Source organism: Zootoca vivipara, chromosome 3, assembly GCF_965207765.1.
Source record: "Zootoca vivipara chromosome 3, rZooViv2.hap1.1, whole genome shotgun sequence".
Classification (NCBI taxonomy): domain Eukaryota; kingdom Metazoa; phylum Chordata; class Lepidosauria; order Squamata; family Lacertidae; genus Zootoca; species Zootoca vivipara.
The window spans coordinates 57,799,027-57,812,640 of NC_142586.1; the positions used below are offsets into that span (position 1 = coordinate 57,799,027).

The 13,614-nt window shown below is 39.5% G+C and overlaps 1 protein-coding gene across 1 annotated transcript in view; it reads right to left on the reverse strand.

Moving 5' to 3' along the window:
* The window catches only part of HBS1L (HBS1 like translational GTPase), a 46,783-nt gene that overhangs the window by 1,229 nt on the left and 31,940 nt on the right, over positions 1-13,614 (reverse strand). Inside the window, exons 8-17 of the mRNA XM_035108924.3 lie at positions 13,278-13,395; positions 12,608-12,754; positions 12,161-12,235; positions 10,703-10,820; positions 10,498-10,566; positions 8,989-9,093; positions 6,811-6,901; positions 4,878-4,986; positions 3,539-3,639; positions 2,151-2,295 (exon numbers count right to left, since the gene is read on the reverse strand). Coding sequence (XP_034964815.1) covers positions 2,151-2,295; positions 3,539-3,639; positions 4,878-4,986; positions 6,811-6,901; positions 8,989-9,093; positions 10,498-10,566; positions 10,703-10,820; positions 12,161-12,235; positions 12,608-12,754; positions 13,278-13,395 — 1,078 coding nt within the window. The remainder of the gene's footprint in view (positions 1-2,150; positions 2,296-3,538; positions 3,640-4,877; positions 4,987-6,810; positions 6,902-8,988; positions 9,094-10,497; positions 10,567-10,702; positions 10,821-12,160; positions 12,236-12,607; positions 12,755-13,277; positions 13,396-13,614) is intronic.

Below are 13,614 nucleotides of genomic sequence, written 5' to 3' on the forward strand. Positions count from 1 at the left end.
TTTACAGGCTCTGTTGTCACAAGTTGTAATGGGCTCAGATGGCTTTAAATTAAGATCTGACACATTTTTAAAAAACTGGTTTTTATCAATAGATATAAGCCATCGTAGACTAAATAAAACCTCTGGGTTCAGAGGCAGTATTCCACTGAACTGTAACTGAGTCTGTGTTTGTGCACGCTAGTGAATTGTAGGTGGTTTCAGGTAGGTAGCAGGTTTGGTCTGACGTAGTCAAAACAAAATGAGAAAAATCCTTCCAGTAGCACCTTAGAGACCAACTAAGTTTGTCATAGGTATGAGCTCAAAAAATCCTTCCAGTAGCACCTTAGAGACCAACTAAGTTTGTCATAGGTATGAGCTCAAAAAATCCTTCCAGTAGCACCTTAGAGACCAACTAAGTTTGTCATAGGTATGAGCTCATACCTATGACAAACTTAGTTGGTCTCTAAGGTGCTACTGGAAGGATTTTTTTATATATATTTTTGGTGGTTTGTGTGTGTTGCCTTTATGACCTAAGAACAAGATGTTGGACTGGGTGGACCATTGGTCGGATCCAGCATGGCTCTTCTTCTATTAATTGGGACTTGTGTCAGAGCAATGGGGTATGTCGCACAAGGGCTACCTTCTTCTAGCCATGTTGAGCTTGGGATGTGACTAAGCACATAAATGAGTGAAGAGCTGCAAGCACAGCTCTTTGAAAGTGCACTGACACATCATTCCATGAAGCCGTTTCTGCAGTTAGCTAAAATGCTGCCCAACTGTAAGCTTTAAAAACTGCACATGCAAAACCTTCACAATTTTCGTTCAGGAAGATGACTCTTGTGCCACCCTGCCTCAAGAAAAGTTGTGCCACTCAACTGCATAGACAATTCATCACATTACCTACTTGGCATATCTGAAATACAATTTTTTTTTTAATGCTTACATATACCACAGCCAATAATGGCTTTTAAGCAGTATGCATTTTCACACAGCAGTCTCCTCTGAACTAAAAGCACAACTTTGCCTTTCTTCACATTGTACCTTCTAAGAAGTTTGGATGGGCAGATAAGGCCGAATCAGGCTACTCAAACATGTACCTCTCAAGTGACATGCTGTGGATTAAGGGAACTGAAATGCTGGATGGCCCTTGTGGTCTCTTCCAACTCTATGATTCTATGCTGCCACTTTCTGCATTACAACAAGCAGCTGATCCACCATCTAATATTCTGAGACAGACCATCTTGTGAGAACCTGATGCCCAACCTATTGAGGACTGGGATGACCAAGCCTCTTATTCCTAAACCCTAATCAAAGTAGGCACAATGCTGGGCTAAACCGCCTCCATCAAGGGGGAAAAAACCCACGGTCAGCTAATTAAAGGATAGCATAAGAAAAGTGCAAATCACCAAGGAAAAATAAGGAAGGCAAGATATGATTGCCATCTTAGAATACCCAAAGGGCTGTCACGTGGAAGATAGAGCAAGCTTATTTTCTACTGCTCTGGAGGGTAGAACCATACCAATGCATTCAAGGAGATTTTGACTTAACTACCAGGAACAACTTTGTGACAGTAAGAGCTGTTAGATTGTGGAACAGTCTCCTTAGGAAGGTTGTGGCCTCTCTTTCATTGGAAGCTTTAAGCAAAGGTTGGATGGCCATCTGCTATAGATGCTTTAGCTGAGATTCCTGCATTGCAAGAGGTTGGACTAGATGACCCTTGGGGTCACTTACAACTATGCAATTCTATGATTCTATGCTTCTATGAGAATTGAGACCTGGACAGAAAAGTGTTTACAAAGATTGTGGCCTGGGAGATGAAAAAAGTGCTAATATTCCTAAGTGGTGGTTGTTTATTTCCTTAAAAATGTGTAATAAGAGAGTCTCATTTTCAAGCCTGATTAGCTATTCAAGTAGTCTGTACTTCATTGTGGGTGATTTTTTTAAACAAGTGGCTGTAACCTCAAAGCAAAGAATATACCACTTCATAACCTGTCATTATAAAGCAGGCATCCCCAAACTGCGGCCCTCCAGATGTTTTGGCCTACAACTCCCATGATCCCTAGCTAACAGGACCAGTGGTCAGGGATGATGGGAATTGTAGTCCAAAACATCTGGAGGGCCGAAGTTTGGGGATGCCTGTTATAAAGCATACATACAGACACATGCTATACCTCCGTGACAACTCCTGCAGCTATGGTGGAGCCGCTGTAGCGTAACATGAACCTTCCAAGTTCTTTGAAGTCTTTATAAAGTTCCAGAGCAACAGGCCTTTGTGTTTGCAGTTCTACTAAAGCATTCTGTCCTTTAGTCAGACACCTGTAAGGGAAAAAGAGCAACAGTTCACATACATTGCTATTGGATCTATTATTGTGCCTGTACGCATGTGTTCACGAAAAACACACATTTTGGGGAATTAGTAATACTAACTAGGGAATATTTACTGGAGACAAATGCTCACTGCAGACAAGATTGCATTGGTTAGAATTACTGAGCTTACTTCAGGGCTTGCTTCAAAAAGACAGGAGTGATCACACTGTGAGCACAGCTGTGTTTTTTAATTCATAAAATAATTTTATTTTAAAAATAATGGTTTTGTGGCTTGTAGCACAAGTACAGAAATTTAAGCAAAAAGGGGGCTACTAGCACATTAAACAAACCATCTTCTCCACATGCCCTGGACTTTATTGTGGGAAAGGAGGAATGAGAATGTTGGAGGAAGAGTTGATTTATACAGTAGGAGGAACCTAAGCCTTCAGGATCCAGCCTACTTAGAAAGAGACTGGGGAAAACAAAGAAGAAAGATTCACATGTAAAATACTGGCTTTCCTGATCTTACAAGAGCCAAGAGACAGCAAAAATAAGGAAGTTGGAAAGAAGTCATACAGTTATGATGCTAATATTTACCTGCCTTGTGGGGAGGCAAAGAACTGGATTTTCACTATAACCTAGAGGTGCACCAACCCTAAGGCCAGAGTCCATGTCTGATAGTCTGGACATAGCATCATTACACAATAAAAGTTCAGGCTAACGGAATTTTCCTAGGTCCCAGTCATATCAACCAAGTGTTATCCCACAAGGCTAAAGTACAGACACATGGTTACACCAGAGCAAGATATGCTGGCTGGCATCCACTCCCTTTGCAAGGGATCATTTTTAATTAATTATAAGCCCGATGGAGTTCAAGCAACCTGAAAAAGTTCCAGTGTTGGTACTTTCAAAATCTCTTGTTGGCACTTCCACAAGATGGAATCTCATACACAGAATTAGAAAAGGCAATTTGGACAGGAATATGATACAAGCAGAGAGAATATAAAACCAAGAAAGGTACTTCAAGCACCTCTCTCTCTAAAACTAACGACATGCTCAGAACAACCTTAGCAACATATTTAAGTTTGTTTCAGAATACTTTGAGATCTATATGCAAGATCAACTATTTGCATTTTATCTGCCAATCTGATTATCTCTCTCCCCATTTCCACTAGGCTTAACATGATAGAAATTCGAGTTGGATTTGCTATGCAACGTATTTTTCACCAAAATTTCCTCTTAAAATACTTACTTAGGCTTTTTCTTTGTGACTTCACCTGTACTCTTGTGAAGCACACTCAATAACCTCCTAATAGTGGCAGGCTCACTTGCAGTTTGAAAATGTAAAAGCACCTGAAACAAGAGTTTGTTTTAATTCATAACAGTCTTAAAACTATTTTCAGCAGATGACAGAACGTGAACAGGACCAAAACGCTTCTATAAATGCATTTTGCAAACTACAAGAGAAAAGATTTTGCACGAATAGCTGGGAAAGGTTCAGAGAAAAGGCTAAGCAGAATACTCAAGGGGTTGGAGCAGCTGACCTCTAAGAGGAAGGGTTACAACATTTGAGGCTTTTTAGTTTAGAGAAAAGGTAAACAAGGGAGAAGGAGAGGACAGAGACATATAAAACTATGTATGCATGGTGCGAAGAAGGTGGATAGGGGAAAGTTTTTCTCCCTCATCAAATTATCTAATGAAGATGAACGTTGGACGATTCAGGACAAAGGGAAGTACCTTGTCACACAGCACACAGTTAAACTATGGAATTTGCTCCCACAAGAGATAGTGATTGCCACCAACTTGGATGGCTTTAAAAGCCAATGAATGGCTACTAACTATGACAGCTAGGTTCTACCTCCATTGCTGGAGGTCGTATGCCTCTGAATAATTATTGCTGGGAATTACAGGTATGGGAGAGTGTTCAGGCTCTGCATGTGGGCTTCCTATGGCTACCTGATTGTGCATTGTGAGAACAGAGCACAGTATGAAACAAAGCAGTTCCATTTGCTAAATGATCTCTGTGTGCAAACACAACTTGCCTTTCTTCTCTTCTTCCCATTGGTCGCTGCCCTCCCCAAATCTACTCTGGAGCATTGAAAGATCTCCCAGAATACATTTAGGGGGTGCATGGGGTGAGTGGAGGGGAGTTCTGATGCACAGCCAGAAATCCTTGCACTAATGTAAATACTTTTTTGGCTACCACCCAGAGTTCTGGACTAGATGGATATTTGACTTGATCCAAGAGGCTTTTCTTATTAACTCCTTACAACGTTAACCAAAACTGTCTCTTGATTTAATTGTGCAGTCCACATCAGGCCATCTTTCTGTCTCTCAGTCTCAAGTAGTGCTTTTGCCTACTACCTTAACCCATGATTTTGAACCTTCAAAATACCACTGTAATGAATACAGCCAATCTTCTCCAAGAGCAGCATAATTTCAAGATGTATTCTCTGCTTTAGGATGTGTGCACACCATTGTGCAGTACATACAGAATGAATCTGATTAAAAAGCAGGCACATGCATGACTGATAAAATGCTAAAACACAGAACGTAAGGTCTTCAGAAAACAAAGACAGTGCCACACTTACAGGGAATCCTTTGGTGATAGGAACTTCAATATTGAAGATGAGGATCCGAGCTCTGAAACGTGTGCAAGCTTTAATAGGTTCCTTGGGGCAACAAAACATGCACGCAACACTGGAAGAGAGATTTGAAGAAACAAATCAGGCTATGTGCATTCGAGTTTTTAATGTGGTAACACCAAGAGGCATGCTTATAGATGACAAACTAACATGGAGACTGCATCAATTCCCACTGTCATCCTTTGGCCTTCCCAAAGTGGCCAATCCTATTTGTGTGTCCAGACTGTGCCAGGGTGAGGTTTGCCCTCAGTTGGGCTTGATAGGATTGGCAGCAGCAGTGCTACCAACAGGTACCCTAGAAGTCATGCATTTATTACTGTTTGGGGATTGCTAGCTATTCTAAAGTGCACACACATTCTGTTAGGCAGGAGGAGGTATGAAAGTGGTTATTTTATGTATGTTTGGGTAGCACATTGCTTTCTACCATATTGTCCCAAATGCTCTACAAAATTCCACATACATAAAACAAAGCACAGAGTAGCAGTTTGTTATTGGTTCTCCAAGTAACTTTTAGTGTGATGTGCAGAGGAAGGTGGTGCTATTTGTTCACAACATTATAAGTCGGGCAGAATTATGACTTACTGAGAGAGCTTTCAGCAGCTCCTTTCCCCTCTCTCTAGCTACTTAGTCCATCATGACTAATATGAACAATGACCACCCACGTCAAAATCACTAAATCTCTTTATTTTCTCATCTCCATCTTTTAAGTCAAATGCAGTGGTACCTCTACTTACGAATAACTCTACTTAAGAATGTTTACAAATGGAGCTCCGTCCGCCATCTTGGATGCGGTTTAGATAGGATTTATTCTACTTACGAATTTTTAGATAGGGTTGCTTCGACTTACGAATTTTTTCTCCCAATGCATTCCTATGGGATTCGACTTACAAATTTTTTCGACTTACGAATATGCGTTTGGAACGCATTAAATTCGTAAGTAGAGGTACCACTGTAATATAGATTCAGTCATTCATTCTACTAATTGGTAACAAGTACAGAGCATCTCTGAGGGTGCAATCCTAACCCCATTTATCTGGGAGTAAGACCCACTGAAATCAAAAGGGTTTTCTCCTGAGTAAATGTGGTTAGGATCATGCTATTAAATATTGTTAATAATCAAGTGACCCATTCTCCTGCTTCTCTCCTTCACACATACCCAGCACCACCAAACTGAATTAACCAGTTAAGATTCCTTTAGTACAGTATGTTGACTCCAGTATTGCTCTGCATAATAAACTCCAATGGTGCTTGATTTTATGGAGATTAGTACCTTAATGTAGAGTGCCACTTTTAGCTCTTGTTTCTTCCCCCTACATGTATTTATTTGGAAGAAGACAAGAGCTAACTCTTCCTTCATAGCCTCTTCGATACTTTCTGCCAAATTTAACCGTTTTCTGCTTCTTTTTTTAGCCCCATCTTCTTTTGTCACCCTTTGACTGGTCTATCTCAGTCAAACAGCAGTCACCTTGTACTGTTTCTGTTCCTTACAGTACCAAGTGTATTAGTAGTGTTAAAATAACTGTTGTTCAGTAGCAGTAAAGATTTTTTGAAAAAAATAAAACCCAATGTGGTAAGCAATCTATTTGATAACTCTTTTGCCTTCCAAAACTCCAGATGAATATACCAACAAATCTTTATGCCTGGCCCCTTATTAAATTTTTTTACCCAACAATTGCCTGACTGTGATCAAGACCACTGCCAGTTTCACATCGTCACTTGCATGTAGGCTAGGTGATCTGCAGTGCTCTTGTTATCCAGGTAGCAAGCCTCTCACACTCTCCCTCCTCAACCGGTAAACCACTGATTATCAACTGCAACGGTTAGAAAGCTTCATGTTAAATATAAACCGTTGCTTAGGCAAAGTCTTTTGTGTACTCACTTGATTTTGATGATATCCATGCCAGTCAAAGTGAGAATAACGTGATCTCCTGCTGCAGCCCAATCCACTGGTTCATCATGTAGGGCAATTCCTAGAAATGAGTAAAACCAGAACTAAACAGTGAACTACCTTGGTTTAACTGCTACAAACAGCTCTGTTTTTGCCAGTTCTGCTGCATCAACCACGACTCATCAGTTTTCAGTATGAATGAGGTGATAGTAAAAGCTGTTGACTAAAACCACAGACAGCCTTTCTCGGGAACTACCATCATCTAAAGTCACCTTGCCTTACTTGAGTGAGTTTTCTGCAAGTCAGTGTTGAGCTATATGCCTGTCACACTGCACAGGTGTCACAATTTTGAAAGTATGACTGCACAAGAATTTAAGAAGGAATTTATTATTTACTGTACAAGCACCCTGTCCGCAAACTTTTAAATATCTCGGTCGTACCTGCTTTCATTTTTCACCAAATGAGTTTTTGTTTGCTTTCGACATAATGGTGAAACAAATGGGTGTGCTATGAAGCACACTAAACACTGTACTAAATCATATGTATGAGTTCCTGAAGAATTCCTGCACTTATATGCTGATGGCTAAATGCACAAACATCTAGGGCTTTGAAGCATTTATATGATTGTTGGAAACCATAACTGGAAAAAGGAGGCAATTTTGGAAAAAGTGTCCTGGAAATGCTGTACTTGATCTGAAAGTACTAAACTTTCAGGAAAAGCACTATGTTGTTGTTTAGTCATTTAGTCGTGTCCAACTCTTCGTGACCCCATGGACCAGAGCACACCAGGCACTCCTGTCTTCCACTGCTTTCCGCAGTTTGGTCAGTATAAAAGCACTATACATGTACTGTCATATTAATTTAATGCTTGAGTTTACAAAGTTATCGCCTCATATTTGGGATATACATAAAGTAAACCCAAACTAATAATAATAATGCTTTGTCCATTAAAACAGTATAATTGTTCAGTTTAATCTACAATAAAAAATATTCTGCAAGTTGTGAAAACCAATAAAGTGTAAGCGTGGAATGCAGTCCAGCTATACACACATACACACTGACTCAGCTAATTCTAATGGAAATTAATATTGCTTTGGAATGTAACTTCTGTAAAGAATATTTTAAGTAGCAATCCTATTTAAAAATAATGTTAAATGAAATAAACTGAATCCTGACTACTAGGATTATTTTCTCACAAATGTTGAAGTATTACAGTCTGAAAAAGTCTGCTTAGAGAAATCTCTATATCACTTTCTCTCCCTCCCTGTCTATGGCATTCTTACTAGATCAGCTATTAGTAGAAAGTTCAACAGTAACATGACAGCAGCTATATTATTGTTTCATTCTAATAACTGAAAGAATGCAAATTATTTAAGTAGGTACTTCCATACGACCTTTCAACCTAAGAAAGTTTTAAACTTTAAAAATGTGTATATAAACACACAACCCACAATAAAAATTACAAAATATCCAGTAACAATATCTTACTAATAAAATCAAAGAGCAACAATTGAAACAGCTGCAAGGAGTGAGGATAAAACTGGGTCGGTTAAAACAACCAAGAAGAGCATAAAGGCTCCAGCCAAATGAAAAGCTTGATTTGGGGGGGGGGGGGAGAGACTACCACCTTACATTCAATTGAGGCAAAGTGAATGAAATATATCTAGATAGGGAATTGCACAACTGGGTGTTGCAACTGGGTGCCTTCCATTGCCACCAGCCACATTCAATCAGAAGGCAGCAGGATGTGGTGCAATACCTCTAAAATGATGACAATAGTGAACAGGTTTTTGTAGAAGTATGTCATTCAGTATCTTGGTTCTAACCCCCACCCCAAGTGGAAGCCAGTGAAGATGCAGGGGCGGACAGAGAAAACAGGCTTCAATAAATGTAAGAGTGGTGCAGTAATCCAATATTGACGTCACCATGGCAGCTAATCATTTCTGCTTTATCCAGGAAGGCATGCAGCTGCTGCAAAAGTGCTCTTGGACACAGCGGCTCTCTGGACCTCCAGGAGGAAAGCTGTTCTCAAGCAACATTCACAGTTCAGCAGGAGGAATCACCCAATTTTCTTTGAGGTTTTCACATACGACAGTGTAGATTAACATACTCTAAAGCTGCCTGCAGTGTGACCCAAAGGGAGATCATCCATCAGCCTGTATACTATACCTTTTACAGTGCAAGTTTCATTAGGAGGCATCACTAGCAGTCGATCTCCAACTTGAACATATCCTGCTTCAATTTTACCAGTCACACAAAATCCTGATCCTTGATCTGCAACAAAAACGTTGGTTGGAGAAAGCAAAAGTACCATGCAACTTCTTTGGAGGTTGCACCACCAGAGATGCAATTTTTGATAAAGATAACAATAGTTGCACAATTGATTTTACAATGTAATGCAAAGCGAGTCTTTGATTTTTATCAATAAAACAAGTCTCAAACTTGGCAATAAGCAAACAATAAACATCAAACCAGTAAGTTTTCTGTTTGAAATACCCCATATGTACTCAAATATTTTATGTTCTGTTGGGCTACATATCGTGCTTCAGTGGTTTTAAAACTATTTTCTCACCAAACCTACAAATATGTGACTGACCGGAGATGTTAAAACAGAGGGATTACGTTGGCACTATGGTTGCCATTCCAGCCCCAAGAACTGTACTCTTCTGCAAGCACAGTTCTCAGTTCAGTTGGGGATTCGTAGTGGATGCAGTGCAGGCTGCTCTATTAGGGAAAATGGGACACTGCTCCAACTATCCACCAAGCTGTCTTCTTATTTCCTATGGTCGCCCTGACTGTTAGCTTCTTCCCTCTTTGCCTCAGCTTTGCCCTTTGCAGAATGAGGAGGGAGGAGGGTGGGGAGAAAACTAGATTTAGTTGGCTCTGCCTGCCATTGGCTCCAGCTCTTCCTACTACTGCCCACTTTGCTTTCCATCCTACCAGTCTCAATGGGCAACAGCTGCCACTGCATACACAGAATCTTTATTCAATGTGTGCCTAACCATTATTGAACTGGAGAACCGGGGTGGAAATTCTTTCAGGACACTTTTGTTCTGCCCTCTCTACGATGAAAGTATCTGGGGTGGGAGGAGCATCCTATATTCAAAAACATGGGCCTGGATTTCAAATCTGTGTACACTATATTATACTAATAGGAAGCAAAAATAATTATAGGTGCCGACGTTCCCATGTGCCGATACATCTCCTGAACTTAGCAGAAGTTTATTTATTTTCACTTAACAAAACATATAGATTGCTGTAGCAAAGAAAAATCTAAGGTGTTTACATTAAAAGTTTAAAGTGCTTATTTTAAAAATGCAGAAAAAAATCAACAAAATTTAAAAACAAGTACATTGAAAATACAAATAAGAACAAAGGAACTTAATAAAAGTTACAAAAAGTCTGGCCAATTCTCCAAATTTAAGAACTGCATTGATAGAAAAAGCATTTATAACTGTGGATACTGTGTATTGCACTACTGCAACAAGCTATGCAATGACCCAGCTACACCAGTACATGCACTTCAGTCAGTAATGAAAAGCAGGATATTACCTATTCTAAGTAGCATTTCTAGATTAGTTTTTTTAATAAATATTTTTAGGAAATTTGTTCACCAGTGAAGGGAAATTGTAAGACATAAATTTTATTTTTTTTAATACTGGAACAAAACTTACTAACCTTTAAAAACATCCGATACACATAGTCTGAATGGTTTCTCCACTGATCTTTGAGGTGGCTTGAAAGAATCTGTAAATAAACCAATGTGCTCTGTGAATAGCTATGTCCTTTACTTTTACAGCAAGCGATATTAATTTGTCTCTACTGCATTCCCCCAGCTGCGTACTGAAACTGTTCTAAAAATCTTACAGAAGTAAACACATACCTATTTGTTCTAACAAGCATTTTCCTTCATACCATTTGGTCAGCTCACTCGCTTGACTCCTTGTGACAAGATTTTCACCACCAAGCCCACTTGTAGGGATATAAGCTACGTCCGACTCCTGGTTGAGAGAAGTGTTTAATTTGCAGCGTGAAATTGGAAAGCAACCTTTCCAGCATTATAAGTAGTATTTCTAAGCTTTTGAAACACAAACTAAGGTTTTTCTTGTGGAAGATAGAAAGCTAATGCTACTTAATCAGTTACTGAAGTTAACTGATCAGCCCTGCACTTTGCAGAATATTGAAGGAGCTTTGGAATATTCTAGAAAGTAACATCTATGGCAGGCTCTCCCAACCCCGCCCTCCAGATGATTTGAGACTACAATTCCCACCATCCCTGACCACTGGTCCTGCTAGCTAGGGATCATGGGAGTTGTAGGCCAAAAACATCTGGAGGGCTGAGTTTGAGGAAGCCTGACCTATAGCATTCTGATCCTTTCATGACATCACTGTATAGAAGATCTCTCTCATACACATCCCCACACACCTCGAACTGACCAAGGACAATTCCCTTCACACCTCACAAAAGGCAGGGCTCAATAAATCTATTGGTCTTCTCACCAATGACAAAGGGCCTCTCCCTCACCTTGCAAGCCTTGCTGTAAAGCTTGGCTTGGCTTAAACTCTCTCCATCCCCTGCTCACCACAGAGGAAAGGAAGGTGCTCTCTTTCGTAAGCTGGGCTTCTACAAAAAGCATCAGAACTGCCTCTCTGCTACTTCTACAAAAACTGAGAGGGAAGGGAAAGAAACCACACCCCGGATGGGTAGTCTCGTTCCCTTCAATTTAGGTGTTTTTTTTTTTCAGAAAGCAGCAGCAAAATGCCAGCGGCGCTTCTCTAAAAGCTCAACTCTCTGGAGAAAAAAAATACAAATCATTTCCTCCACAGACAACATGGACAAGAGGAAAGGATGCTCTTGTTTTGTAATTTGTTTTTTTGAAGACAGCATCGAAGTATTGCTCTCCCAAGCAGTGAAAGTGGATATAAAACATCTGTCAGTGGAAAAGAAGAGGACTAGAATTCTAGTTTGTTAAAAAGGAATTCTTGGCAGTCGGTGGCAAATTAAAGTATCAGCCCTTTGAAGAGCTGAAAACCTTTTTGCTAAATGCCAGCATAATTTTCAAGTCATAATTAGCCAGTCACCAGATGTTTTGTCACAGCCCTATCACATATCTTATTCACACTTTTAGAATGGGGCAATAGCATTTTGTGACCTTCTCTGTACCCATAGCAGTGTATAATGACAAACTTAGTTAGTCTCTAAGGTGCTACTTGGAGGAATTTTTTTATTTTGTTTCAACTACGTCAGACCAACACAACTACCTACCTGTAAGCAGTGGATTTAGTCATTGAAAACTCAGACTTTTAATCAGTCACTTGAATTCTATATCATTTTCCTTACCTTAAAGCCAGCTTGCTTCAGGAACTGCCCAAGCTTACTGACAATCTCCCGAAATCTTTCCTGTTGCCAATTGACCTAAAATAAACACATAATATATCACCGAGGAAACATAATGTCCAAGCACCATTCTTAACACAAGTGAAAATTATCTCTTGCCAAGAAGTAACATTAGCAGTAAGACACCCCACCGAAAAATAATTATAAAATAATAAGGTAACAGGTAGAAAGAACACTGAGTGCTGAAGGAATCACAAAAATCTTCATTTAAGTGTCAGCTAAGCCGATAAAACACTTTGTACGTGTACCATTTTTTCCCATAGAGTTTTATCAATCTAGAATTCAACAAAATATTACAATTTCCTTGGAAAATAACCAAGTTCCATTTGTAACAACTTGTGTGTTCTCTCCTTGCAGAAAATAAATTTTAAGAAAGTCAAGGGAAAATACCTGGTCCATTTTATTGACAGCAACTGCCAGCTGTGTGACTCCAAGAGATCGAACCAACAGTCCGTGTTCTCGTGTTTGCCCACCAGTCTCAAATCCTGCTTCAAACTCCCCTCTGCTGGCATCCACCACTAATACAGCCACATCAGCCTAAGGAAGAATAATTGTTACACAGTATTTCTTGGCATTTATTCACCATACACAGCTGAGCCCAACCACACCCGTAATTTCTTTACAAATACGCTTCCTTTCCCCCTTTATGATAAAATGCATGCATATCTGAGTCACTCCAAAAACGCCCCAATGTATTGATACAGTAAGAACTACAAAGCTAAGCTCTTGCTTATGCTCTTGCACAAACAGTGGAAAATGTATGGATCTATTATATATTTGGGATAGCTAGTTTGTTTGCTTTGCATTTGGACAATACTTATGATATAATAAATTTTACACAATGGTTCCTGAGATCAAGAAGCAGGTTTGTGTCTATGTTTGAAGATAGCTGGGTGCAATTTTGAATCAAGATGGCATACCGAACATTTCAAAACTGCACAGATTTTAACCACTGATTTTAACCACTAAGTACTGCCAGTGAATGAACTGTTACAAAACTCAATTCAATGTGTTATCACTTCTTATTTATAGACAGGTGATGCCAATAAAAAGTCTTTACCATTGCAGCTCCTGTGATCATATTTGGAATGAAGTCTTTATGGCCAGGAGCATCCATCAATGTAATAACTTTTGTCTTTGTCTCAAATTTGGTCATACCTACATCCATTGTCACTCCCCTAAAAATAAAGCACAGGCATGAAGTGTGTCACTTACAATCCTTTCCAAAGTTTACTCTGTATTAATAAATGAGTGCTAAAAATAAACCACCTTCTTTGGGATAAGCACAAAAGAGTCTAATGTGATTATAGTGCCATTCTATGATAAAGGCACCTACAAAATCATTTTTAAAATCATGGTTACAAGAAAAAGCTATCACCAAGTTGGTACAGTTAGCA